We start from the raw sequence: 26,751 nt of genomic DNA on the forward strand, positions 1-26,751 counted from the left end.
TTTTTAATTTATTGTATGAAAAGCGTACATATCTTGCAAGTTGTTGCATTTATACGATCACTTATAAAGTTCTTATACTAAATTGCACCTATCTACCAAGTTGTTGCACTAGAATACTCATTTCTCAAGTTCTTGCACCAAATTGCACCCACCTGCCAAGTTGATACACCGTGGGTGCAATTTACTCTAAAATAAATTCTGTAAATATAAAGAAAATGTGGATGGTGCTTCAAGACCATAAGAAAATGTGGTCCCATATTTTTGTTTTTTTTTTGTTGATTAGGATTCCATGTCAGCCAAAATAACTTTCTATACTGCTATGTGATCTAATTTTGAATTTGTTTCGAATTTATTTCGTACGTACACTAGCAATCAAACTTTTATAACTTTTAACAGATTATATTTTTTTTGCGGGGGAACAGAGAGAATATTGAATACTTTGATTGTTAGTTGATTGGTTCCATTTCACTATGTCAATACAGATATCATTACCAAATTGGGATATATTGATCATATAATTAGAATATAGGAAAAAACCAGATAAGATTGTACTATGCTCTAGGAGATGAGATCAAATTACCGCCTGCAGCTGCGGATAAGATAAACGAAAAGAGATTGTATTCATTCCCCTTGGTCTCTTAACCAGATCAAAGATAGATACTCCTATATGTATACTCCATGTAGTGTGAGTATGAGTGTATGACCGGTTCTCTCTCATTCAGTCTGTCCACATCAACAGAGTTCCTCTGATAAATCTTGGCACTCTAAGCAACTCCCTCTTGTGATCGTTGTCTCGATGAAATTAAACAAAAAATGCCAGTACGAGAGTCCTAGAATTAGTTGTAACATGACAATGACACACAATTTGGTGTTTATCGTACAGACTTTCAGTTTATAAGGGATTAAATAAGTACTTACTAACAATCTCAATTATTCAAGGATTAATTTATTCAGTTAGGGGATAAGCACATCACCCCCATTGGCATTTGACAGTTAGATGTCATTTTCACAATTGCTTTTGCAGCCACCCAAATCTATCAACCTTGTACTTGTAGTTTCATAATTGTTTTTGTTTTTTAGTTACTCTCGAGGAAAATGCGAGTTTATTCTGCATTATCTTGTGTGCAAGCAAGTACAATTCAGGATGGTAAATAGGGTAAAACAGTAAGATCAAGTTGTTTCATAATTGTCTTTTAGTTACTCTCGAGGATAATGCGTGTTTATTCTGCATTATCTTGTATGCAATTGCAAGCAAGTACATTTCAGGATTATAATTAGGGAAAACAGTAAGATCAAGTTGTTTCATGTTATTAATTGCCGAAATACCAAGTCTTCCAAGATTTCTTTGTTACATTATAGTAGAAGTTTTCTGCTAGATTTTGTTCTGGTATCCTGGCTAATTATCAGCGATTACTTACCTCCGTTATTCGATTTTTATTCACTATAGGTACTACATTCGTACGGAGGACTACATTAAAATTGTCTTGCTGAAATTGTCTTGTTTCTTGAGCTGAACCATTTTTGGTAGAGCCTATTCACTTAAAAAATGGTACTATGATGAAGTCAAATATAAATGAATTTGGTACAGCCTATTCGCTTAAAAATGGTACTATAACGAAATCAAATAGCGTTCCAAAATTGCTCAAGTGAAGGTTTATCAAACTACAGTGATGATAATGTCTTGTTTGTCTCAGTTCAACGAATTTTTACATTTCCCTTTTTCTGAATCCAAAATATATAGAAAGGTAGCAGTATTAATGTTTTTATGTTTCAAAAGTTCAACTTAAAAGACATATGTAAAAACTCATGTTTTCATAATCAGAGGGAGTATTTGTCAAACTAGCCACACAGAAGTGCATCTGAAGCAACTTGCCCCCCCCCCCCCTCCCAAAAAAAATGCTTGCTTGTTGGCTTAAAAAAACGCAAGCAACATTTGAATTTTTCATATTGATTTTAAACAATCCAAAGCATTTTTTTTCTTTTTTTCAGCCTTAGCTTTTAAACCACTAAGAATAGAAACACAAGTTGTAACCCCGTAAAATCTTTGGCTTCTCATATTTACGCAATTATGAGATTACTTATTTTGATAAAGATTTATAGCATCATTCAAGTAAATACAAAGTGAGATTTAAGAAACATAAGCTGCTTGTGATATAGCTGCACCTAATTAAGACCGGTTAATGCTATGACTATAAATAGGGACCAAGATGTCCTATGAAATAAAAAAAATAGAAATAGCATAATCCAAGCAAACCCACTTTCTAAATTATGATTGGCCATCATATTAGCAAAAAAAAAGTATTTTTTTAGGTTAATGCACAAAAACAATTCGAGATTAACTCATCGAGGAGTACTTAAAAAAAAGGTGCTAATGTCTGCGCCCTAAGATTACTTTTTTGTTGTCTCATTTATTTTTCTACGGGTTATCATCCGAAACCAATAAATTCGACATAGCTGATACATTTTCAGATGCAACCAATTGTTTTCCTCTCTGTGTGTTTTGCTCATGTTTTGTCAAACTTGAGAGAAATAAGTGGCTAGTACCCTGAAAACCTAAAGGCAGGGGCAACGAATGGTACGTTTGCATTGCAGGCATTTCTTCTCCAAGGCGTCCGTGACATTGGCGCCATCCTTCATTGACTTGACGACCGCCATGAATTCATCTCATCTCATCTGATTTCGGTGGTGTTTGGATTAGGGACTTAATTTTAGTCCCTGTCTTTAAACATTATTTAGAGTATTAAATATAATCTACTTACAAAACTAATTACATAAATGAAAGCTAATTCGGGAGGCAAATTTTTTAAACCTAATTAATCCATAATTAGAGAATGTTTACTGTAGCATCACATAGGCTAATCATGGATTAATTAGGCTCAATAGATTCGTCTCACGAATTAGTCCAAGAATATGGATGTGTTTTATTAATAGCCTACGTTTAATATTTATAATTAGTATCCAAACATTTAATGTGATAGGGAGTTAAAACTCAAGTTTTAGTCCCACCTAAACACGGTTCATCAGGATACAAGATATCAGCACAGTGTTGATTGAGTAGGTTCATCAGGAAGCAGAGTAATAGCACGTAACAGAGTTGGGTATCCTGTATACAGCAGTTGTCCCCAAGGAAGCAACTCTCCATCACATCACATCGCGGAATCTAAAAAAGAATTCATCAATCCTCCATTTTCTAAAAGAAAAGGAAAGAATTCATCAATTCTGCCCTGCCGCAGCTGCGTCCTATAAATACCCTACACGCGTAGCCATCTTCTGCAATCATCAAAACACCTGTAATCATCTTCTGAATTCATCAATTCAGAGTTCAGAGCAGAGTGTCCCTGCTTCTGTGCAGAGGAGAGAGATCGAGCTATAGAGCTAGCCTGGCTGCTGCCATGGCGACCGGACGACGCCTCTCCATGATCCTCCTCCTCCTCCTTCTCGGCTTGGCTTCCGGCGACAAGATTCTCTTCCAGGTACGCAGCCAGCCACGGACTGAACTGAAGTTGTGACCGATTTCAGTTCAGTTTCTGAACAAGCTGTTGCGTTCTCTTCAGGGGTTCAACTGGGAGTCGTGGAGGCAGAGCGGAGGGTGGTACAACCTGCTGATGGGGAAGGTCGACGACATCGTCGCCGCCGGCGTCACGCACGTCTGGCTGCCGCCGCCGTCGCACTCCGTCTCCACGCAAGGTCGGTTTCTCCTGCTGCTCCTCCTTGTCTGAAACTAAACTCTGAACATTTTGGAGTTGGCGAAATTTGGGATCCTGCAAGCGTGGAGTGGACAGCACGCTAACTAAGCTACCCTGATTGCGAAGTGTGGATAATGATTGTCACTTTGGCCTTTATTTCATTTGGGTTGGAATGAGATGTTTCACTGATTTAGTTGAGGAATTTTTGGCTAGATAATATCACACTGACATGCGTAAGGGTCAATCAATCTTGCAACCCCATTCTAATCTTATACAGATGCAATACAAAGGTAAGCTGTCAGCAGTTAGAAAAAAAGATTAATGATATATAATTAGTGTAATAATGAGTACTAGTAATTAAGCTCCTTCCAGGAAAAAAATATGTTTTTTTTTCACTTTCCGAAGTAACTAATATGCCACTTTATTATCATGTTTTTATTTTCTAAAAACAATAAAAAAAAACTACTACTGTACTTCCTGTGGGTACGAAAACATATCATTTCTAAACATTTAAACTGGATGTGCAAAAATCATGTGTAAATTTAGCATACTTTATCCGTTCCACTTCGGGTATTCAAAATACATACTAACTCAGGGTCTATTTGGCATAACTCTAGCTTCAGAAGCTCCAGCTTCAGGTCAACCTTTTCCGAAGCTGGAGCTCAACCAAACGATTTTAGCTCCATAGAAATTGATGTTGATTTTACAAAGTTGAAGTTGATTAGGACGTGACATACACGGGAGCGTATCCTATGCACACAGACCCTCGCGTGTACACACCGTGTACACCAACTAAAAATTATCACAAAAAATTTTAGGAAAATTCATACATGTACTTTCAATAGTATTACATCTACGTGCAAAGTCGCATCTTCAAATTCATTCTACATAGAGAATAACAAAAAAGATAAAATTCTGACAAAATTGCAACCTTAAAACTGTCAGATTTTTTGTTTTTTTTTTGTTACGGCTAAAATATAATGAATTTGACGTTAAGATTTTAACCCTAGGTGTAATACAATTGAAAGTATATGTATGATTTTTTTCTAGATTTTTTGGTGACATTTTTTAGTTGGTGTGCACGTGTGTACACGTGAGGGACTGTGTGCATAGGATATGTTGCCGACATACACACATGTAGTGAGTATGCATAAGGCATGCCATATTTATATCTTGGTCTCTACTTTATCTTACATCATTAAAATGTCAATGGTGAATTTCATATCTCTGTAACCATTTACCATTATTCATATTTTCATATCTTTCTCTACAATCACTATGCCTCATTCTATCTTTTTTTATTGAATAAATGTATGTCCAAATAACAACTTTTTTGTTATATATTCATGTAGTATCATAATCAGCGCCTAGATCTACAAACTTAGCCATGTAGTATCCTTTTGGTCTTGGTTTGGTTATGCACCAAAATGAGCGATTTTATAGGTTCGTGTACTAGATTGCATCCACCTGATAAGTTTGCATACTGCCAATGCAATTTACTCGTTATTCAATGTGGCGATGTGCGTGAAGGGTACATGCCTGGGCGGCTGTACGACTTGGATGCGTCTAGGTACGGCACGTCGATGGAGTTGAAGTCGTTGATCAGCGCGCTCCACGGCAAGGGCATTCAGGCGATCGCTGACGTGGTGATCAACCACCGCTGCGCCGACTACAAGGACAGCCGCGGCATCTACTGCATCTTTGAGGGCGGCACACCTGACGGCCGCCTCGACTGGGGCCCCCACATGATCTGCCGCGATGATACCCAGTTCTCCGACGGCACAGGCAACCTCGACACCGGCGCCGACTTCGCCGCTGCCCCCGACATTGACCACCTCAATGGTGTCGTCCAGCGGGAGCTCACCGACTGGCTCCTCTGGCTCAAGTCTGACGAGGTTGGCTTCGATGCGTGGCGGCTCGACTTCGCAAGGGGGTACTCGCCGGAGGTGGCCAAGGTGTACATTGAGGGGACAACGCCGGTGGGGTTGGCGGTGGCGGAGCTGTGGGACTCGATGGCGTACGGCGGAGACGGGAAGCCGGAGTACAATCAGGACGCACACCGGCAGGCGTTGGTGGACTGGGTGGACAGGGTGGGTGGGACGGCGTCGGCGGGGATGGTGTTCGACTTCACGACGAAGGGGATCATGAACACGGCGGTGGAGGGGGAGCTGTGGCGGCTGATCGACCAGCAGGGGAAGGCACCGGGGGTGATCGGGTGGTGGCCGGCAAAGGCTGTCACCTTCGTCGACAACCACGACACTGGCTCGACGCAACAGATGTGGCCATTCCCCTCCGACAAGGTCATGCAGGGCTACGCCTACATCCTCACCCATCCCGGCAACCCATGCATCGTAAGTACTCCTACTACTGCTACCTCTGTTTTTAAATAGATGACGTCGTTGATTTTTTATCACATATTTGGCCATTGTCTTATTTAAAAAATAATGTAATTATAATTTATTTTGTTATGAATTGTTTTATCACTCAAAGTACTTTAAGCATGATTTATATGTTATACATTTACATAAATTAATTGATTATTTGGTTAATTGACTCTCGAATAACATGCACTATTAATTGATTATTGTCATTTCAGTTGACTATAAATATTTTTTTAAGAAACACACTTTGGTAATAGCTATATTTGTGACCCTACAGACTTCAGTAGTAAAACATATTTATAATTATTTGTAATTTTTTCCAAGTAAGGAAGTAGTCAAAGTTTAATATTGAATACTTCATCAATTTTTTGCTATTTATTAGCCGTCTAATACTTTTTTGCCCTTATTTATCAGTTGTCTACTAAACTTGCATAATGCACGTGTGTACATATATATACACTCATCAGTCATCTAAAATTGCACAATAATGTGCCTGTATATATGTACATGTAGTTCTACGACCATTTCTTCGATTGGGGGTTAAAGGAGCAGATCGCGGCGCTGGTGGCGGTGAGGCAGCGGAACGGCGTGACGGCGACGAGCTCGCTCAAGATCATGCTGCACGACGCCGACGCCTACGTCGCCGAGATCGACGGCAAGGTGGTGATGAAGATCGGCTCCCGCTACGACGTCTCCAGCCTCATCCCGCCCGGCTTCCACCTCGCCGCCCACGGCAACGGCTACGCCGTCTGGGAGAAAATCGCCGCCGCCGCCGCCGCCGCCGATCATCGCACCTCTTCCAGCGCATCGCTCTGATTGATTAGCGATATGATGCTTGTGTGCCACCTCTTATGTTTTACTTCTGCTGTATATGGAACAGGCTCTTCTACCTTTAAAGGTACGTACTTTCGTCACTGATATGTGGGATCGATAAACCATGGGTCTAACTGTTAGTGATAAAGCCATGATGACTTTGAAGATATAGGATTTCAATCCCTGTATATAGATAAGTACATATGTAATATACATACGCATGATTAGTGACATATATATACACTACATTGCCTTGGCTGTGATCGACCGTCGGTATTGGCTGGAGATGTAAACCATTTATATTATCTTAAGAGAAAAATATATACACAGTTAACCGAGCACTCCTACCATTTCATAATTCTTTGTGTTTTGAACAAAGTTGAGGTCAAACTTTTATAACTTTGATTATCAATAATTTTAAATATATTTAGTTTAAAGGAGCTAGAGATTTATCTTTCAAAGTATTATAAGAAAATTAAACATGCATTTATTTATTGTATATATTATAATAAAAAAACAAAATCAAATATATATTTTGGAGAACATGTCATTGTCCAAAACGTTAAGAATTATGGAACCGGAGAGAGTATATATAGTTGTGTCTCCAAGCTAATTAAATCCTGATTACTGTAATGTGGGATATTAAATAAAGGCACTAATCTGTTCATTTTAAGTGATTTGGTATAATAATTGTTTATAGCTCGTTAAGTAAAGACAGATATGGTATTATATTCCATTATAAAAAAAAGCATTAATCTACACAATTCGAACTTTCTACTTATGGCTATTATGACTAACTTTATTTTCATATCCAATTGAGATTAGATAAAGAGATACTCCCTCCATACTCATAAAGGAAGTCGTTTAGGATAATGTTTAAGTCAAACCTTGGGAATATAAATCATGAATAACTCTCAAATTATTAAGTTTGAAAATGTAAAAATTATATGAATAGATTTATCTTGAAAAATATTTTCATAAAAATATACATATATCATTTTTCAATAAACATTTTTATAGAAACAAGAAGTCAAAGTTATGTTTTAGAGACCGTGTCGCTGTTCTAAACAACTTCTTTTACGACTAATGAGGGAGTAGCTCATTAAAGTCACTTGAACGTGGTGGCTCGCACCGACACAAACCCCGGCCGACATGAACACGCTTCACCGTGGCGGCACGATGGTGCATGGTCATGCATCGCTCGATGCTTGCCGGCCATGTCTGTTCCAAATTCCAATGGTGTTGACGCACACGAGCAAGGATACGGAGGATTGAGGGACGCCAGCTGGAACGTACATGTGTACGTCAAATGATCAAGGGATGAAATAGATTTGAAAAATAGAAGGTCCTCATCAGTTGGTCTACTATTATTATAAGTCATAACGGCTTGTTAGCGATTAAAAAAATAATATATGAGTAAAATTTTTGTATATATGTTCTTAGTGATTGAAAAGCTAAAATTGAAAAAAAAACTATGTTGAAAAGAATCAAATTCAAATTAAAATCAAGTTTTAAATTTTAAATTTGGCTTTGGCTTATAAGCCATGGGCAAACGATGAGGCACGAAGCTTGTTGAGCAAATAGCTATACAAATACATGATGAGGATTGGGTCAGCTAAAATTTGCTCACAAATATATATCTCGATTGGGTAAAACCTTACGCCCATGTGACTATTGTTCAGCCTAACAGTTCACACTTTTGGTCAGGCTTGATGAAATATAACATAGCAATTTTTCAACTCTTCTCCATTTCAACCACACAATGGTACATATTGTTGGCAACTTTTTTGGCAAGTAGACAAACATAATCGCAACACCTAAACGCTTTGCGGTGATTGTAGAGTCACAAATCACCCTAATCACTACCATATTTCACATGACAACAAATGATCCATTATCATTACAATAAATTTACGTCACGAAACATGAGCATATCTATTCACCCAACAAATAACATACCAACTCTACAAAACTATTTTCCGCATCACTAGCAAACCATATTTCAGCTATTTCACAAATCTTCGTATCTCAACAAACATCAAATTTTCACAGTGTATTTGACCTAAACCCGATAATTTTTTTATTTTTTCAATTTCTAAACTATTTTTGGTTTTGTCCTCAAATTTGAATTTATCTTACCCTATTTTTAAAAAAAAATCTTCATCATCTGCCACTACAAATCAAGAACTACATCCATGATTTTTTTTCTTTTTTTATTTTTTTTGGAATTTTTAATTTGCTCAAATTTCATCCAAACCATACCACGGTAAACCGTTACCGTGTCCCAGCATAAGCGTTATTAGGTAAACCCTGGCACTGTTAGAGGGTAAAACGCCGAAGGTTGGCTAGGGTGGTGACACGTGGCGTGCTGTGGGTGTGGCAGAAAAGATGAGCACAAGGAGGCGATGTGGCATTTCGGATATTCAAAATACATACCTTAGATAATTTGTTTGATAAAAAGAATTACGCGTTTCCACATACTGTATTGTTGAGCATTTTTAATTTAGAAAATATATCCTATACACACAAGTTCCCCGTGCACACCAACTAACAAATGTCACAAAAAATTTTAGAAAAAAATGGACACTTACTCCTAATAGTATTACACATATATGCGAAGTCTTATATTGAAATTCATTATATTATAGCGGTAACAAAGATGTGAAAAATCTAACAGTTTTAAGGGTAAAATTCTGTCTTTTTTGTTACGTCTAAAATATAATGAATTTGAAGATAAAATTTTATACATAGGTATAATACTATTGAAAGTATGTGTTTAATTTTTTCTAGAATTTTTTTTAATATTTGATATTTACGAAGTGTGCATGAAAGCTCGTGTGCACAAGATATGTTCCATTTTAAATTTACAGGATTGATAATTAACTTTGTTGATGTAAAATTAGTTAATTAATGTGGCCAGACACGTCGAGGGGCACGGCGGCGGAGTTGAAGTCACCGATCGGCGCGCTCCACGGCAAGGGCGTGCAGACGATCGCCAACGTGTCGCTGATCTTCGAGGCGGCACGGCCGGCGGCCACCTCTGCTGGGCCCCCCACATAATCTTTGTAATCACATCAACGTGAAGAGCACAAAATCTCACACAAATGTCACCATTAACATGTACTTCCACCGTTTCATAATGTAAGTCATTCTAACATTTCCTATGTTCATATTAATGTTAATAAATCTAGACATATATATCATTCTAGATTCATTAATATCAATATGAATGTGAGAAATGCTAGAATGACTTACATTGTAAAACGGAGGGAGTACTCGCGATTCGCGAATGCACCAGGTGCTGTAGGGTAGTAGGCATGCTCAGCACTTGTGACAGAGGTCTGAGAAATCATACAACAGAAGGTCCATCATATTCCTATACTGCTAATTGTTCAAGCTGGTGGCTCGCAATGGTGACATGATATTATTCTCAGAAGTCGCAAGTATGACCTCAAGCAGGTGATATTGTGTGTTACATCATACCTCCTATACATTGCTGGATGGAACCCAGTAAAATGAACTCATTGCAATAGCGGGAGAAGGCTAGGGGGGAAACATGATATGAAGTGAAGGCACCAAACAGCTAGCGGAATAGAGTGCAACTTGGCCTCCATATAACTGCCTACAGAGCCTATCTATGTGCTAGCCAGGTGTTTCAGGAAGTAGTGGATTAGACACTCCCCCGTTTGTCTACTCTTCTTCAGGATTAAAAAAGAACCAGATCTAGGTTTTACTTTGGACGTTTGCGGTAAGGATACATGATATCATCCATGGTGTCTTTAATGTAGGCCCCAACTTTATTTAAGTTCCTTGCTACACCATTAGCCACAAGTCCAGCATTCCTCTGAAATCTGCAGGTTCATCGGGAAATCCGTCATTCATTAAATTTTGATGCCGATCTTAAGGGATCTAAACATAATCTAAAACAGAAGAGGAACTCACTTGGTTAAGAAATCATCTCCTCTCTGTGCAGGCTTATATCGCCGTGGTTGGGGAGCTGCAGTGTTATCAAGATAAGTTAAGTCTTCAAGAATAGAAATGAAATGTAGATACTTTGGACAGTTACTCATAACAAACTCAAAGAGATTCATATTAATGCAATTTCCGAAGTGACCAGATTGTTTCACCAATAAAGTCAGGACCAGTCTGAGATCCAGTAACTCCGATTAATGAGAAATTGGTCATACAAGTAGTGGCCAGGAAACATTTCTACACAACCGTGATAAAAGTACAGTGTGCTACCATGTGTGCAGGTTGGTCACAAAGGGTCAACAAGTAAGGGCAAAATTGGTCTATCATGATAACATTTGGCGGTTTCAATTTTACACAGGCTCACCAAAAATAATAGGGATAATCAAGGAGGCAACATTCGCACTCGACCATTGTTGTGCACTAACAATCCTCATTCAAAGTTTTTTCTGGAGGGAACAGGCAGGAGCTCTGCCATTTCATTGATAGGAGGGAAACATCAGTTACAACGCTAAAAAAAAAGGCATACTGTGTAGAATTCAGGTATATGTATAATAGGTCCAATATCTAAACCAACTAGATGTGACAACAGGCAAGGCTCATCAGGTAGAACACAATAGCCACTACACAGACAATCAACTTTGCTAGACTAAATGTGTCAGTGATTAGCATACTGTGGTAGAATTGGTGTTGCTGTTCTACGTGCTAGTCAAGCAATAAAAATAAAATATATTCCTACCTTCCTTTTTATGGTGAGATGAAGCCTGATTAGTCGAAGTTTTTCTATCAGCCAATAGCTGCATGGGCATTTGCAGTGCAAAAAGATCAGGAAAAAACACAAAAGATATATATTTCAAATGGAATAGGCGAATAGCATGGGTAGCATCTGTTTGTACTGTCGTTCATAAAAAAGAAAGAAGAAGTCTATTTTGTAAGCAGAATATGAGGAAGCAAGCTACCACGAAGTCTAACCATTTGTACATACTACAGAGCTAAGTTAGCACACTGATACTTTTCACAGCATGTCTGAATCATCACAATAATTCTTTATGGTAGGAGAACTGTTTCATAACTGCTTACTCTGCACATTATGTCATACTAACATGCTCCAACATGTGAACTGACAATAATGTGTGCATAGGTTCAGAGCAATAACATGGTTAAGTGGGAAATACCTCGATTCCAACACAAATAGGCAGTTGCGGGTGCTTGTCACCTTTCCCTTCAGAACTCTTCTTGTCATCCAGATACATGGAATAGCCGATACATCCATATCTGAAGTCGGAAAGGTTGCGACCTTCCTGGATAGCTTCCATCTCAATTTCTCCAACCATGTGATCAGGGACTGATGCAGAAACATAGAACAGTCAGCCAATGCCAACCATTGCGACCGAAGAAAACAATTCAGATTGAGCATTTAAACAATCCATAAAAATTAGGCCAACAGTTAAGTACTCCATTAAATGACAGCAAATTCAGAGTAAATGACAACAAAACATTTCAAACCAAGCAAGGAGTTACGGCGCAGTGCGATGGCATGTAACACTGTCCAGATCTGCAGTTCTGCTGCTATTAGGCATTAGCAGTGGCAGTGGCATGCTAACTAGCAACAAGTCAGGATGAATACAAATATCGATCGTGCGTTGTGGTGTGTGGTAAGGATCATGGTTACTTCCAAAAGTTACAGTTGCTACTATGACCGCGCCAATCCAGCAGTTGCGATTGAACATCTACGTTCCCCATTGTTCCTGCGTGCGTGCGTGCGTGTTTGCAGGGTCACTGGAATAAGGTGCCAGAAAAAGCTCCGGCGCTCGGCTCAGAGGCAGCCGCGGCTGAATCAGCAGCAGAAGAAGAAACCCTAGAACTCGTGAGACCCTAAAGCTAGCGCGCAGTAGCATAGCATATGCTCACAAATGAAGGGAGGGGCACTACCTTGGGGGATGGCGCGGGTGATGCCGGCGCAGACGGGACCGCGGTCTCGCGACCTGAGCGACGACGAGTAGAAGAGGTAGCCCTTGCAGGACTTCCCCTTCACCGCCCCGCCCCCGCCCCCTGCCGCCACCGGCGGCGGCGGCGGCGCGTCTGCACCCCGCGCCTCGCCGGCTCCTCCTCCGCCGCCGCCGGCGACGCGCTCCATGCCGGGCTGGCGGGCGGCGAGCTGGAGGGATACGCGTGTGCGGGATCGGGCACCGGCGGCGGCGGCGTGAGGCGGCGGAGTTGGGAGGAGTGGAGCGGGGGGCTTCACCTCTTTGGCTACTCCAACTTCCGTTTATTTACCATTTCAGCCTCCCAAGGAAACATAATGGATGAGATGAGCCCGTGTTTGTGTTGTGATTTGTGAAGCATTCCCTTTTCTTTTCTTTTTTTTTGACAATCGTGCTTTATTTAATTTAAGTTGCAATTGTGATTTTGTCCCTTTTTTTAGCGTTTGTGATTTTACTTTTAGTTTTTTTAAAATGAAGCTTTAGTTTGCCCCTGCTTTAGATGGCGTTAGGTGGGTCCAGATTTTGTAAGATAATAAAATGGATAAGGTAAAGAAAAAAATGTTTACAAAATATAGAAAGACCATTGTACCCCTGTAAAAAACACTTACCAGTTACCACCACCTAAGCCATCCAACCCATTCTCCTCTCCCATTCCAAACAGGTGGATGCAGGCGACGGAGACAGAGGTGGCAGCACCGGAGCAACTCACGAGCAGGCTGCGACGGTGGCAGCGCTCGCCGGCGTGAGCAGCGGCTGCTCGGTAGAGAGCAGGTGGTGGCTCAGCGACGCTGTAGCAGGGGAAGGGGTGGCTTAGCTTGGCTCAGCAACGCTGTAGCTTGCTGCGAACATCGTTCAGAGTAGGAGCAGCAACAAGGACACACGACAAGCAAGCTCATCCACGAGGCCAATGCAAGGGATGCTGCCTCCTGATTTTCTTTTTTTTTCCCCATCTCATAGTTGAGAGTATATATTTGGGAGAATTTTGTTTGGTAAATATTTTTTTTCCTGTGAATGCGATGAATCCTTGGTGAATTTTTTGCGCCCTGTGCAACTTCTGTAAAAGTGATATCCAAACTCTATCAAAATTTGTCAAGTTTGGTCAAATTTGAGAGAAAATGTGAAGGGTATATATGTCTTCTTGCAGCTCATTTGACACTGTTAGTTGGTCTTAACAGAGTAAGGGCAAATTGAAACTTCGTTTGAAAAAAGTAAGGGCAAAATCACAAACCCTAAAAAGAAGGGGTAAAATCACAATTACAATCCAAAATAGGGGTAAGAATGTAATTGTCCCTTTCTTTTTCCCCTTCCTTTTTACAGTTTGAAATTTCATATTGTTTTGTATTTGAAGTAAGGATGTGTAATCTAAAAACGGCAAATATACAAAGACAGTGTATGAAAAAGAGCACTAGATTAGAAATGTGCATCAAATCGTACAGTAGCTCTCTCCTTTTCAGCTTATTCACTGAATCATTTATTCCACGCTCTAGAAAATATTGTTTTTCAAAAAATCTATCGCATTGATTAAATTTTAGATTTTTGTTTTAAGCTATTTAGTATTTTGTATTAAAATAATTAATTTATTTCGATAATTATAAGTAGATAATCCGTGAACTATGTTCAACCATTCATTTGCTGACAATTGGCTTCGGCCTTGCTTATGTTTATATTTACCAATCAAAATATGAATTTTTAATTTTAAATTTAAAGTTGATTTTAAGGTTTTTTATCGAAGTTTATATTTCAGCCTTTGTTTTTAAATCGTTAAGAACACGTATATAAAAGTTTATTCACATTTTTTTTGGCAAATATTCCGTTTTGCTTATGCTTAAAATCAACCAAACGATGGCTTCCAACGATACATGGGCACTGAATGATTTAATTCAGCTGACAGAAACCATCTCTTTGCATATCATAGTACCAGACAAGACAAACGATGAGGTTAATTGGATGGAAAGGAAAGCACGCCCATTATTTCATCACTGGGATCGAATTAAACAGGCAGTACAGCTGGTATATCTGAATTCTTGTTTCAACAAATAAATATCATATGTACAAAACGTAAGATTGCAGGATACAATTAGTTCCTGTACAATGAGTTGTATCTACAGAATGAATACAAGGTAGTGATGCTTATCCATGCTGAGCGCTGCGGCTGCATTCCATGGCCAGAACCAAGCACTGTCAATGAGTTAACAAAGAATTAGTCTCAGAGTCACAAAAAAAAATGCAGTTTTCGATCAGGCAAAAACGACTAAATACCTTTCTAGAGTCCCATTTGGAGTAGCAGCACTGTCTAACCATTAATGCAGATGCGGCTGGATATGCATCACCATCAGCTGTTAGCACTGAGATTGAAATTTTTGTCCCGTTTCACTGTTGGTCAGTGACTCAGTGTTACAGATTTTGCATACTATGTGCAGCAAGGACAAATACATACCTCATGATTGAAAGAGGGTAACAGTTGCAATATATCCATTTTTCATGACCTGTTAATCAGTGAAGGCAGAACAAACGGTTTCACTTCTGAGTAATGACAATACAGTTTGCACAGGGAAAACTCTATTCTTATTTGATTAATTAAAAACCACCTCAAAAGCAATATTCTGATATCCATAGACAAAAGTTGACCCAAATGGATTATTCATGGAGCCTTGCGTCTGGATTGCTGCTCGACCACAATCACCAAGGATCTCCTAATATAACAACCAAAATAGATGGTTTTGTTAACACAAGGCAAGGGAAAAGGTTAAAGAGACATCCATACTTGGTCAAAAAAAAAAAAGAACCATAACAAAAAAACAGCATTGTAACTCAAAGCATAGATACATTTACAGCAGTCATAAACAGAAACGACATTCCTAACATAAGAACTTTGGCCATTATGTTTATCTGGAAGAATAAATTGGCATTCACTATTCAAAAATAAAGGGATCTCTCATAAAATAACCTAGGAAGTTAAGGAGATATAAAACAGAATTGCAACAGAAGATGAACACAATGTTGTGAACTTGTGATTAAATAAATCCTAGTTCAAAGCAAAGCTGAGCTTGAGAACCTATCTATTAAATCAAGACAAGACAATTAGTATCTTGGCAGTGCAAAAGTCATGTCAACCACCATACCTTGACTTGTTCCCACTTTGTGCGAGGCGTTATGCAACTCTTAGGGATACTACCAGGCTGATCTGTCCCTTCAGCTGATCAAGACATATAGTTAATAGGATGTAGTTGGTTTCTTCACAACAAACTAATTCTACAGCAAGTAGTTCAGACCTTCGGCATCATAGATAACAAAGTTACACTTCATATAGGAATTGAAATCTGAATGACCAGGGAAGTTTGTGTGTAAAACAAACTTCTTTATCCTGTGTGTCTGCAAGGAGAAAATAAATGTAGAGCAAGGTTAGCAAGCATTTTGAGTCTCTGAAAAAAACATGCCCTTTGAACTGCAGACATCCTTAGTGTAAGAATATAAATACCTGCCCATCAAATAAGATATCAATACCACGAGAGAAGTAGTTGTAAAAATAATCCCCACAAAGAGTTGTCCGAGGGCGGGGGTCTGATGCTGAATGTATTACCATCTGGTCAACCTGACAGATGGGAGAGCAAAATATGGTTTGCAGATGAGAGCGAGTAGATTGAATTAAGGAGCACACTCCTTTATATTGAACACAAGGTGCCACATCATGTTTTTACAATATCAGAAAACAGTATGCAATAGTTTGGAAAAGAGTTCTTTTGACATGCTTCAGTGAAGCAGTGAGTTGTTGTCTAATTTCAACACATTGTCGTCTCCTAACAAAGTAACAGTCCTATGCTATCCCAGCACCCAAAAGATATGCCATGTGAAAATGGGATGCCCTGAGATCTTGTAAGGGCATACATACTCATTGCCTGTGTGCCCATGATTATGCATGCATGGCATGTCATAGCATATTAAAACAGAGAAGATCTGTGTGTTCTATAGCATGGTCAGATGTTAACAGGAGCTAAGTACACGATAAATGTGGAAGTTCAAATACATGAAAGATTTTACTACAATACCATACTTCATGTTCAACAAACTCAATTTAGAGCATATTATTTGTGTGAAATAGATATTGAAATATTTACATGCTACAAAACATCTACGGGAATCCATATTGCAATGGTTTCACTAATAGATTAAAAACCGACCTGCTTCTGGTGGATGCCACATGGACGACCCAACTCAGTCCACACGTCCTGCCAGAGATGCCAAATCAAGAAATAAATAAGACCATCGCATCAAAGTGGTGAGAAGGGGAAAGCAGAGAGAGATAGAGAGAGTAGACGGCATAATTTGCTACCTGCGGTGATGCACCGAAAGGAATATGTTGCCCGCCTATCGTGAACAAAAGCTCTTCACCAAGCTGGAAACATGATAATATCCTTTTTAGGGATGCCAAAAGATTATATGGAGATACATTTTCCAAAAAAAAATATAATTCCTTTTTGTTCCATATGTGCATTTGCTTAAAGAAAAGGTTCCTGGGTAAGAGATGAGGGTTGTGAAGTATATATATCTCCTTGGTTTCTATACAACTACTAAGGCTGAAAATATTATCGATATAATATGGTGATATACCTTTGCATGCACTTCCTCCATGTACAGGCTGCCTGCAGGTAATGCAGGAACAACTGCTTTATCCATCAGTGATCCAACCCCAACCTTGCTATCCGTTGAACTGTCATATATAGAAACCCGGCAAGTAACAGGAGTTGTTCCGTCAGGAAATTCCAGAGGCAAATCTGCCACTGCCATAACAATTAGGGAGCTGAGCTGAGATTCTGAGAAAATATAAGTATATAGGACAACTGAATATTGATGCTTGAATAATTAAATGTGGCAACTTGGCAGCAGTGTACCTTCCCCATTGGTAAACAAATTTGTATATTGACTGGGGATAGGGAATGCAAAGGATAACCCCTACAAGAAAATGTGAGTAAGATGGATACCCTACTGATCATGAGAAGAAAAGGCAGGAAAAAAATGTAAAAGAATAACACAAGGCAGGCTACTTGTCATGACGTACTGGATAGAAGAGGGTGTAAATGCCCCTCTCTTTGTCATATATACCCGGGAAAGTAGGTCCGAATAATCCATAAACAGCCACAAAAGTGGCTAATGTTGATGGGCCACTGAAAGAGAAAAGGAGAAAATAAAATTATCAATAACATAGCACAGAGAGTTGGGTTAAATGGCCAAGGTGATTCAGTGAAACGAGTAAACATGCCAAATATTGGCTCAACGAATAACAAGCTCCTCACCCAATTAAGGACTTTGCATATCGCAGTTGCAGTCTTTTCACGTCATAGATCTCAATGAGACGAAGCCTCTGTAAGGGGAGAAATTATCTTTATCACTTGCTTAAGTACGCTGAATATGTTTCACCAACCACACAAGTTCAGGAATAGCAATTCTTTTTGGCGCTAAAACTAGATTATTTTTTTTCCTAGAGTAATGACTTTCATGCTCTCTAGGATCTGCATTACACTTTACAATTAATCAGAATACATATATCGCTCCAAGTTCAATTCGATCACATAAGAGGTGCACTACAGTACTCTATATTCACAAAAACATTTTTCGTATTAACATGTTAGGCACAAATTAGCCGAATGATGCCTGAGATGTAACCGGACTACCAGGAAATCAAAGCACATGTTTCATGTTTGTACCATACAAACTTACCTGTGACCAAGGATCGAAGCGCAGGTGGAACCCATGGTCAGGAAAGCTTATGACAAAATCCAACTTTAGAGGCTCCTGAAGCCACAGAAACGACAGCAAACAATCAGTTGAGCTTTACTGGCGGCGCATTTGGTAGCAAACAGAGCCACACGCTATCACGAACCTCATCGAAGTACTTCACGTGGACAACGTCGTAGAGTGTTGGCTGGCCCTCTATCTGCGCGAACGCATCGGAAATCGGCATCCCTGCAGCAGCAGCAGCAATCGCGACCTCCCACGTAAGAATTCACCAGCCACAGAATGGAAGCCCGGCGATTGCTTCCAACACAAGCATATACATATCCGTGGCAAAGCGAGAGGAAACAAGCAAGCAACCGACGACGACGGCGATCCCAACCGTGGCGGAAGGTGGGTGGTTAGGGTTGGGGGGGAGGAGGAGCTCACCGAGGGTGAAGGGCCCGACGCCGTTGCCGGGGCGGAGGTCGAGCGTGATGGCCCCCATGGCCGTGCCCTCGCAGCGCCGCCTCACCGGCACCGTCGCCGGCGACGGCGGCCCGACGGCCCCCGCGCCGCCGCCCCCCACCATCGCCGGCGATCTGTGCGCCTGCATCGCTGGGCCCACCTCCTCCTCCTCGCCGCGAACGGATTACGGATTATTCCTTGCGCTCTCTCCTCCCCTCTCCTCTCGATTCGATTCGATTCGGTTCGCGTGGGCTTGCGTCTACTCCTCCCTCTTCTTCTCCCCCTCTCCGTCGACTGCTTTGCTTCGCTTTGGTTTAACGAGAAACTAACGGGGCTTGGGTCAGACTGACAGGTGGGGTCCGAGTAGTGGTGGGACCCGGTCCTCAGTGAGAGTGGGTTACACTGACAGGTGGGGTCGGAAAGAGTGGTGGGACCCAGTCGTCAGTGAGGGAGTTTTGCCGTCGCTTCGGTTTCGTGAAGAGGAAGAGGAGCGTCGCCGCCCGCCACGAAGGTTAAGTAGGTAGACGGTGGAGATCGCTTGTGCCGCCGCGTGCGCTGCATCGGGGCAACCGTTGGATCCGTGCCTTCCAAGACTCGGAATCGCAACAGTTGGATTCAGGACGAACCGTTTAGGGATAGAGAAAAATTCACAAGGATTTCATACGAATACAAACATTTGCGCCATTTTTAACGGATAATAAAAAGGCAACGGCCCAGAGTTGTGACGCCACGCTGACAACCAAATGCAAGTAGGTTGGATGGATCAATCGAACGTAACACATTAAGCAGTTTATGCTTGACTGAAAGATAAATGATGCATAGGCATAGCGATGTGTATGTAACAACAATGCACTAGCTGATGGAAAAACGAAACAAAAGGGTGACAGACCAGTGGCTTCGTTCTTATTGATCATACAACATGTCGATTGCACGTTATCAACTGGAAAAAGGGAAATTAAGTTGTTTGCACCCTGGAGGTGCTAAGTTCTGCTCCTAGATGCAGCAGGGCTCCTGTTCATCAGTCTTCTTTTCCATAGTTGTAGATAATCTCGATCTGCAGGAGTCATATAATCACCTTATAAACTGATTGCGACACTTTGATGCACGAAACACAAAATCAAAGGAAAACAATGTGACAGCAGCAAAACCGGAACAAGTATGGCAGCAAGTAAATCCTTATTCATAAAGCTAAAATGCATCGCAAACTGCACAGAATTTGCTTCTTTTCACATATGTTTATCCATAAAACTAAAATTTGCATACTATTCACATATGCTTGTCAAGTTTTGACTGAAGCATACATGCCATATAAGTAATTTGGATACAACTGGAACAAAATACTCTCTGGTAGTACCAAAAGAATAAAAATTGAGCTAGTAAAGTGGATGGTGACTAAGAGAATGCAGCACCAAAACCAGAACAGGCAACTTAACTAACCATACAGTTTGTGGCAGTTACCTCTTTATTAATCAGTTTATAGTCACACATCTAAAAGCATAAAATAAGATTTAGAACAAAGAGTTATGTGTTTCGACAAACAGAGATGTACTCCAATGTGGACTAATGTTTGAATTAAGGTGATCTAAATCTGCTGAGTAATTTTGTTAAACATTTAGATACAAATCTCCAAGAAAACCATTATAAATGACAAGCACTACATCAATTTCTACTAAGGACAAGCAAATATTGGACGAGGAAAAGGAGTCAGGCATGATAAGATAAAAAATTATGAATTTATGTTCTTACCCCTTTAGGTGGAGGAGGGTTTCTTGTGAATTTACTGCCACCAGGAGCCCATGGGACTGCAGAGATTCGAACAAGCATATAAGAACCCCACCTTATTGATCACATCATCAAGGGCATCATAATATGCCTAAAACATACTACTAACTCCTAAGGGAAGTTTGAATATCTCTAGTACAAGGCAGTAGTGTTTACAGCAACGGTGAATACAAAGTCAGTCTGATTTGTGAGATTCACATATCAGCTCATTGCACCAGTAGTCCAGTACATTGACTTGAAACTAGCAATACATCTCAGAAACAGCTGCAGCCTTTTAGTCCCAACTCCCAAGCAAGTTGGGGTAATCTTAAACAATATAGGTAGAAATAACTATGAGCTGAATGGTGATTTGGCATTGCCATTTGAAAGATAATAATCTGTAAGGCAGTTACTTTATAGAAGCAAATCTGTATGGCACCGCATACTTATCAGCAGGGATGTTCATATATGGTTCCAGTGAAACCGTGTAATCACATCAGTGGCAACGCTAATCACTAGCTACTTTTGCTTAAGTTTGTTTTGGAAGGTTTCTTACAAATCATAGTTGAACACCCCTACTTATCTTGTACCCATTTTAAGAGTTCTGAAGCCTTGAAAGTAAAAAATTAAACGCCAAACCAAACAGAAATGCTACCATCCTACATGACTTAACAAGAGAAATTCGGCTTGAAAGAGAGGTTTCGGCAGTGAAAGCAAAATTCTCCAGCATTTCAGAGCTTACCAATGTAGGGATCGGGATGCTGGAAATTCCTGTACTGCGCTTCCGCATCATCGATAAGCCTATCGATCACATCCGGGTTGTCCTGCAATTCCCCTCACAAAATCAAACACACAAAAAACCATTCGTAAACTACAACTCGCGAGTTCATTTCGCGACACAACACAACAAGCGGAGGCGGAGATGCGGGAAGCGGAAACGGAGGCGTTACCACATCTCTGTTCGCCTCGAACTTCTCCCTGAGATCCGACGCCTGCGAGGGAGGGGGGAGGAACACGAGGTCAGATCCGCGAGCACGGGGGGAGCAGATCGGAAAGGGGGGAGAGGAGAGGAGAGCTCACGTCCTGGTAGAAGAGGTGGCGGTGGACGGCCCAGTTGAGGGTGTCCTTGAGGGCGCGGCGGTAGAGCAGCCGCACCCTCTCCTTCTGCGCCGCCCGCCGCGCCAGGAACCCCGCCGACGTCGCCATCGCCGCCGCCGCCGCCGCCGCTTGCTTCCTCTTCTCTCTCCTCTCCGATGGTGTGGTGGGATTCGGATGCGGAGGAGAGGAGACCCAACTGACAGGTGGCCCAAGCGGAGGAGGGTGGATACTGGCTAGCAAGGCCTTGATGGGCTAGGCCTTTTGTATAGTAGTGGGCTGGGCTTTAGCACACAGGGTATTATTGTAGTTGGGCCAATTTTTGATGGATTTGGGCTTCTACTAATCTGGTAAGGACCTCATTGTAAACCACTTGTATTTTCCTTTATTTTTTTATCTTTTCTTACATTTGTGGGTATCCTAGCGAAATCCGTAAATATTTTTCTGCTCCCTCCATTTCATATTACAAGTCACTTTGATTTTTTTCCTATTTAAATATGTTTATGTTTGACCAAGTTTATGAAAAAAAATATTGTAACAGTTCTAATACAAAACAAACATGTTCTCAACATATATTCAATGAAACATTCTAAAAAAAACATATATTCAATGTACCACAAGCTGATCCTTGGTATTGCCTGGCCTCTATTCAAAATAAACAAATTCTCCAATGACATTGAGCTACTAATACTAAGCAATTTCTTCAGACAGAAATTCTCAAGAAAAAGAGGAGAAAAGAACTCATATGAGAGTAAAGCTGTGTTCGCTATGGGTTGTTCCCAACTTGGAACAGTAGCATGGAAAACGGAGCGATCCATTAGCGCGTGATTAATTAAGTATTAGCTATTTTTTTCAAAAATGGATTAATTTGATTTTTTTAAGCAACTTTTGTATAGAAACCACTGGTGGAGAAACCCTTTGTAGTCCCGGTTCGTAACCCCCCTTTAGTCCCGGTTTCCAAACCGGGAGTACCAATCCGGGACTAAAGATCGCTATCTTTAGTCCCGGGTGAAATAACCGGGAGTAAAGATCGATCTTTAGTCCCGGTTGGTGTTACCAACCGGGACTAAAGCTAGAGCTGACCTTTTTTTTTTGCATGCCCCTGGTGCTGCATGGTTTATATATATATATATATATATATATATATATATATATATATATATATATATATATATATATATATATATATATATATATATATATATATATATATATATAAACCATGCATATATATGTTTCAATACATATATATGCATACATATATATATGTATTTATACATATATATGTTATGCAAATGCATATGTATATAGATATATATATGAACAAAATATATTTACATTATAGAAAATGTGTACACATGCATATAGAAACATATGTAGTCATGTATTAATTACAATCCATTATATGTCCTAGCTAGCTACGGTTTCGACGTAGTAGTACTCGCTGCTAGCTCAGAAGCTAAGGACCAGTGAATTGTGTTTCCGTCGTAGTAGAATTCACCCTTGGGATCAAGGATTTCTTCGTTGATGAATCCCATGAGTTGTTCTTGAACCGCCGCGATAAATTCCAGGTTATCCCTCATGCGAATAAACTATATGAATGTATGAAATTGATTAGTAATTAAACAAGAAATCGCTACGTAATGAAATTTTGAATTTATTTGTACGTACATCGAGCTCTCTTGTGGTGATGATTTGGTCTGCAAGGCAGTGGCAATACTCGCACACGTAATAGCCGCACAAGTTAGTTCCCTGCTTTTGCTTTGCGCACTACAAATAAATGACAAACAACGAGAGATCTAATTAATATACACTTGTATGTATTTGAATCGGAGAAATATAAATGTAGAGCATGTGTACTCACAGGAAATTTGAACTTCCGCCTAAGTCTTTCTCTCCCTTTGCCGCGGACCAAATGATGGAACCGATACCAAGCCCTACATGGAGTTTAAAGCTATGATTCGTAGTAGCAATTAACATAACAAGATTTTCTTAATTAACAAAGGAACTTATGACGGTACCTGTCTATAAGTTCGAAAACCTTGTCAAACGTAGACTCTTTTTTATCCATTGAGTCATATACGTTGACGGTGCAGGCCTCCAGGTCGATGAGTAAAAGCACCCAGTGGAATCTGCAATGTGCGTGGGATGCATTACATATGAAACACTTAGCAAGTTCGTACGGGAATGAAATTTGGTATGTAGGAAGACAGTAAAATTAAACTAACTCTGTGTTGTATGGCAACAGTATGAACGTCTTGTAATGCTGCGCCTTCAGGAGATGGACGAGATTGTCCTCTGTTTCTTGTGGATATTGGTCGAGCATTGCGACGTTTACTTTCCGAGGGTCGATGAATCCAGTATCGAAAACCCTCCGCCGTCGGGCCCTTTGAATCTCCATTCTACAACGATAAAAGGGAGTATATTATTTTCTATGGTCTACTTATATACAAGGACCTAATTAATTAAAGGAGACGTATAGTAAGAAATCTAACTGAACGATATACTTACAAAATCCAGCAACTCATAATAGAGACGTCGAGGGCGTCCAGCTGGTATAGTTCGTAGATTCCCCTGAAATTGATCCAGAGAATGTCATCTCCTTGCAAGAAGTCCGTGTCCCTGATCCTCGCTCCGATCATCTCTCTACCGGTGGCGCTCATCTCCATGTACAGCTGATGGAACTTGTACATTTGTGTGGGTAGGGACTGCAGCAGCTCAGGCTTGACAAGCGGTTTACCGAGTTCGTACATGTATTTCACTTCCGCCTTTTCGATTGGTGCGACTCCTAGCAATTGATCCGTAGTTAGACCGGTGTCAGTAATAAATTGTTCTATCGTCATTTCTTTACCGGTCACCAACGGCTCGATCTCCTGGTTTGGTTGCTCTCCAAGCTGAGGGACTGGTTTGGACTTTCCAGAAGATGCTTTCTTCAGCGTTCGCTCATAGTCCGATAGCTTGATGGCCTCCTTGACAGATGCAGACATACCCCTGAAGAAGTTCCTGACACTGGGGTCTATAGGAATCTTCTTTTCTGGACTTCGAGGCTTGAATTGTCTCTTGACTTCTGATGCAACGTAAGCGTCAAGCTCCTCTTGCGTGCAATCGTACCCCGGGTCCTTGTTTTTGGCGGCGTCAACTTTCGCCTTCTTTGTTGCCCTTGTGTGGGCAAGCGGTGGAGCTGGGGGGGCCCTTGACTTTGAAGGTGCCGGAAGAGGAGCTTGCGGGGGAGTAGGTGTAGGAGCACGAGGAGGAGTCGGTGCAGGATCCTGAGGAGTCGATGCTGGAGCCTGAGGTGGAGACGGTGCTGGCGGAGCATGAGGAGGAGACGGTGCAGGATCCTGAGGAGATGGCGGAGCCGGAGGAGATGGTGCACGAGACGCCGCTTGTCGCCCAGGGAGGATGATGTACCGCCTGCGCCATAGAATAATGGCATGGCATGTGTCTCGTAGATGCGTCTCACCGTCTCCTCCAGGGTAATCCAGCTCGAGGTCCTCGTACGCGTCTTCGACCAACTCAACTTCGACCTTAGAGTATCCTGCTGGAATCGGCCTGCAGTGGTAAGTACCTGAAGGGTCCGTTGGGATGGCCATGCCCGACGCCACCTTCATGTTGTGAGAGATTATTTATTAGTAATCAACATATATAAGCAGCAACTAGCGGAATGGCTAAATCTTACCTTTATTGATAAGTTCTTCAAAGGAATATGCAGCTCACATGGTGTCCGCTGAGTGATGTCATCAACGGGACAGGTCGATTCGTCCTGTGTTTGCATGGCGTCCATGCTCTGTGATCCTACCTGCCCCGTTGAGGCGCAGCTGCTACGGTTTCCTGACGGGCTCACCATTGCAGGAGGAATGGTCGGCTGGGGATCATGGGACCGATGTGCGGCCATGCGTTCATCAACCTTCCTTGCCACCTCCTCTTGCATGTTGAGTTCGTAGCTCGATACCCGGAACTCTAGGTCTGCAATCTTCGCCTCGGTATCTCTCTTGCTCCTCATCCGACTCCTGTACGTGTGGATGTCCTCCTTGAAACCAATCTTCCAAGGAATCACCCCTTTCCCTCGAGTTCGTCCTGGATGCTCTGGAGTCTGCAGGGCGAGTGTCAGCTCGTCCCTATCTCTGTCTGGTCGGAACGTGCCCTGAGAGGAGGCTTCCACTGCATCTGTTAGTCGTCGCGCAGCCTCTTGTATCTGATAGCCGAAGACCAGTGAGCCATCAGCTGGGTTGAGCGTTCCACCGTGAGCATAGTACCAGAACTTCGATCGTTCCGGCCAATTGGCTGTTGCCGGTTCGATACCCCTCTCAATCAAGCTAGCCTCCATCTGCTCCCACTTCGGCATCGCGACGCTATAGCCTCCTGACCCCAAGTGGTGATGGTACTTCTTCTTGGCGGCATTTTCTTTGTTTCTTTCCATCATCGCCTTCCCTTGTTCACCTGTCTTATATGCAACGAACTCGTCCCAGTGATCCCTTAGCTTTGGGAATGTGTCGAAGTTCGGTGTCTGCCCCTTCAGTATATACTTCTGGTACAGATCTCCCTTGAAGCTCTGAAACTGTTCTGCCATTTTCTTCAGAGTCCACCTTTTCACTTTGTCCTCTGTACCCGCAGGAAGGGTGAATGTCTCAAGCATTGTGGTCCACAGCATCTCTTTCTCCGAATCTGGGACAAAGCTCTCATGATCTCCGCGTGCCCTTGTTCTTCGCCAGTACACCGTACTGACAGGCACGTTATCCCGCACAACCCAACCGCTGTGACGTACATAGTTCTTGGCGGCTTCGGCCGGGGCACTAGGACGTCCATCTTCTTCCACTTCTGTTATGATGTGCCGACCCTCAAGCTTCTTCGCTGCACCTCGTTGCCCGCGTGCCCTCTTCTGTC

General features: G+C 41.3%; 4 protein-coding genes across 6 annotated transcripts; 1 reads left to right on the forward strand and 3 right to left on the reverse strand.

Annotated features, from left to right (window-relative positions):
* Window positions 1–3,082: 3,082 nt before the first annotated feature.
* On the forward strand, window positions 3,083–7,220 carry LOC4342055 (alpha-amylase isozyme 2A-like). The gene is made up of 4 exons (NM_001421904.1): window positions 3,083–3,473; window positions 3,555–3,687; window positions 5,217–6,037; window positions 6,581–7,220. Exons 1-4 carry the CDS (start codon window positions 3,393–3,395, stop codon window positions 6,881–6,883), a joined length of 1,338 nt encoding a protein of 445 aa, NP_001408833.1. The 5' UTR covers window positions 3,083–3,392; the 3' UTR covers window positions 6,884–7,220.
* Window positions 7,221–10,281: 3,061 nt separating this feature from the next.
* Window positions 10,282–13,120, reverse strand: LOC4342056 (uncharacterized). Its single transcript, XM_015785818.3, has 5 exons — window positions 12,782–13,120; window positions 12,025–12,194; window positions 11,589–11,646; window positions 10,823–10,877; window positions 10,282–10,731 (listed from the first exon to the last, which is right to left on the reverse strand). Exons 1-5 carry the CDS (start codon window positions 12,984–12,986, stop codon window positions 10,611–10,613), a joined length of 609 nt encoding a protein of 202 aa, XP_015641304.1. The 5' UTR covers window positions 12,987–13,120; the 3' UTR covers window positions 10,282–10,610.
* Window positions 13,121–14,777: 1,657 nt separating this feature from the next.
* On the reverse strand, window positions 14,778–19,300 carry LOC4342057 (PHAF1 protein At3g51130). 3 transcript variants are annotated; one of them, XM_015785696.3, is made up of 16 exons: window positions 18,994–19,300; window positions 18,713–18,795; window positions 18,550–18,624; window positions 18,126–18,193; window positions 17,891–17,996; window positions 17,724–17,784; window positions 17,443–17,612; window positions 17,165–17,227; window positions 17,013–17,060; window positions 16,313–16,426; window positions 16,107–16,206; window positions 15,957–16,030; window positions 15,423–15,527; window positions 15,272–15,320; window positions 15,094–15,149; window positions 14,778–15,012 (listed from the first exon to the last, which is right to left on the reverse strand). In XM_015785696.3, exons 1-14 carry the CDS (start codon window positions 19,157–19,159, stop codon window positions 15,273–15,275), a joined length of 1,281 nt encoding a protein of 426 aa, XP_015641182.1. In that variant the 5' UTR covers window positions 19,160–19,300; the 3' UTR covers window positions 14,778–15,012; window positions 15,094–15,149; window position 15,272. The 3 variants fall into 3 exon arrangements, with proteins under 3 accessions (XP_015641182.1, XP_015641180.1, XP_015641181.1); XM_015785694.3 differs by having other exon boundaries at window positions 15,094–15,179; XM_015785695.3 differs by having other exon boundaries at window positions 15,094–15,207.
* Window positions 19,301–19,744: 444 nt separating this feature from the next.
* Window positions 19,745–22,071, reverse strand: LOC4342058 (NADH dehydrogenase [ubiquinone] 1 beta subcomplex subunit 9). Its single transcript, XM_015785886.3, has 5 exons — window positions 21,853–22,071; window positions 21,723–21,764; window positions 21,515–21,596; window positions 20,758–20,813; window positions 19,745–20,065 (listed from the first exon to the last, which is right to left on the reverse strand). Exons 1-5 carry the CDS (start codon window positions 21,976–21,978, stop codon window positions 20,030–20,032), a joined length of 342 nt encoding a protein of 113 aa, XP_015641372.1. The 5' UTR covers window positions 21,979–22,071; the 3' UTR covers window positions 19,745–20,029.
* Window positions 22,072–26,751: the final 4,680 nt, after the last annotated feature.

The sequence above is a fragment of the Oryza sativa genome, chromosome 6 (assembly GCF_034140825.1).
Source record: "Oryza sativa Japonica Group chromosome 6, ASM3414082v1".
In the NCBI taxonomy this organism is placed as follows: domain Eukaryota; kingdom Viridiplantae; phylum Streptophyta; class Magnoliopsida; order Poales; family Poaceae; genus Oryza; species Oryza sativa.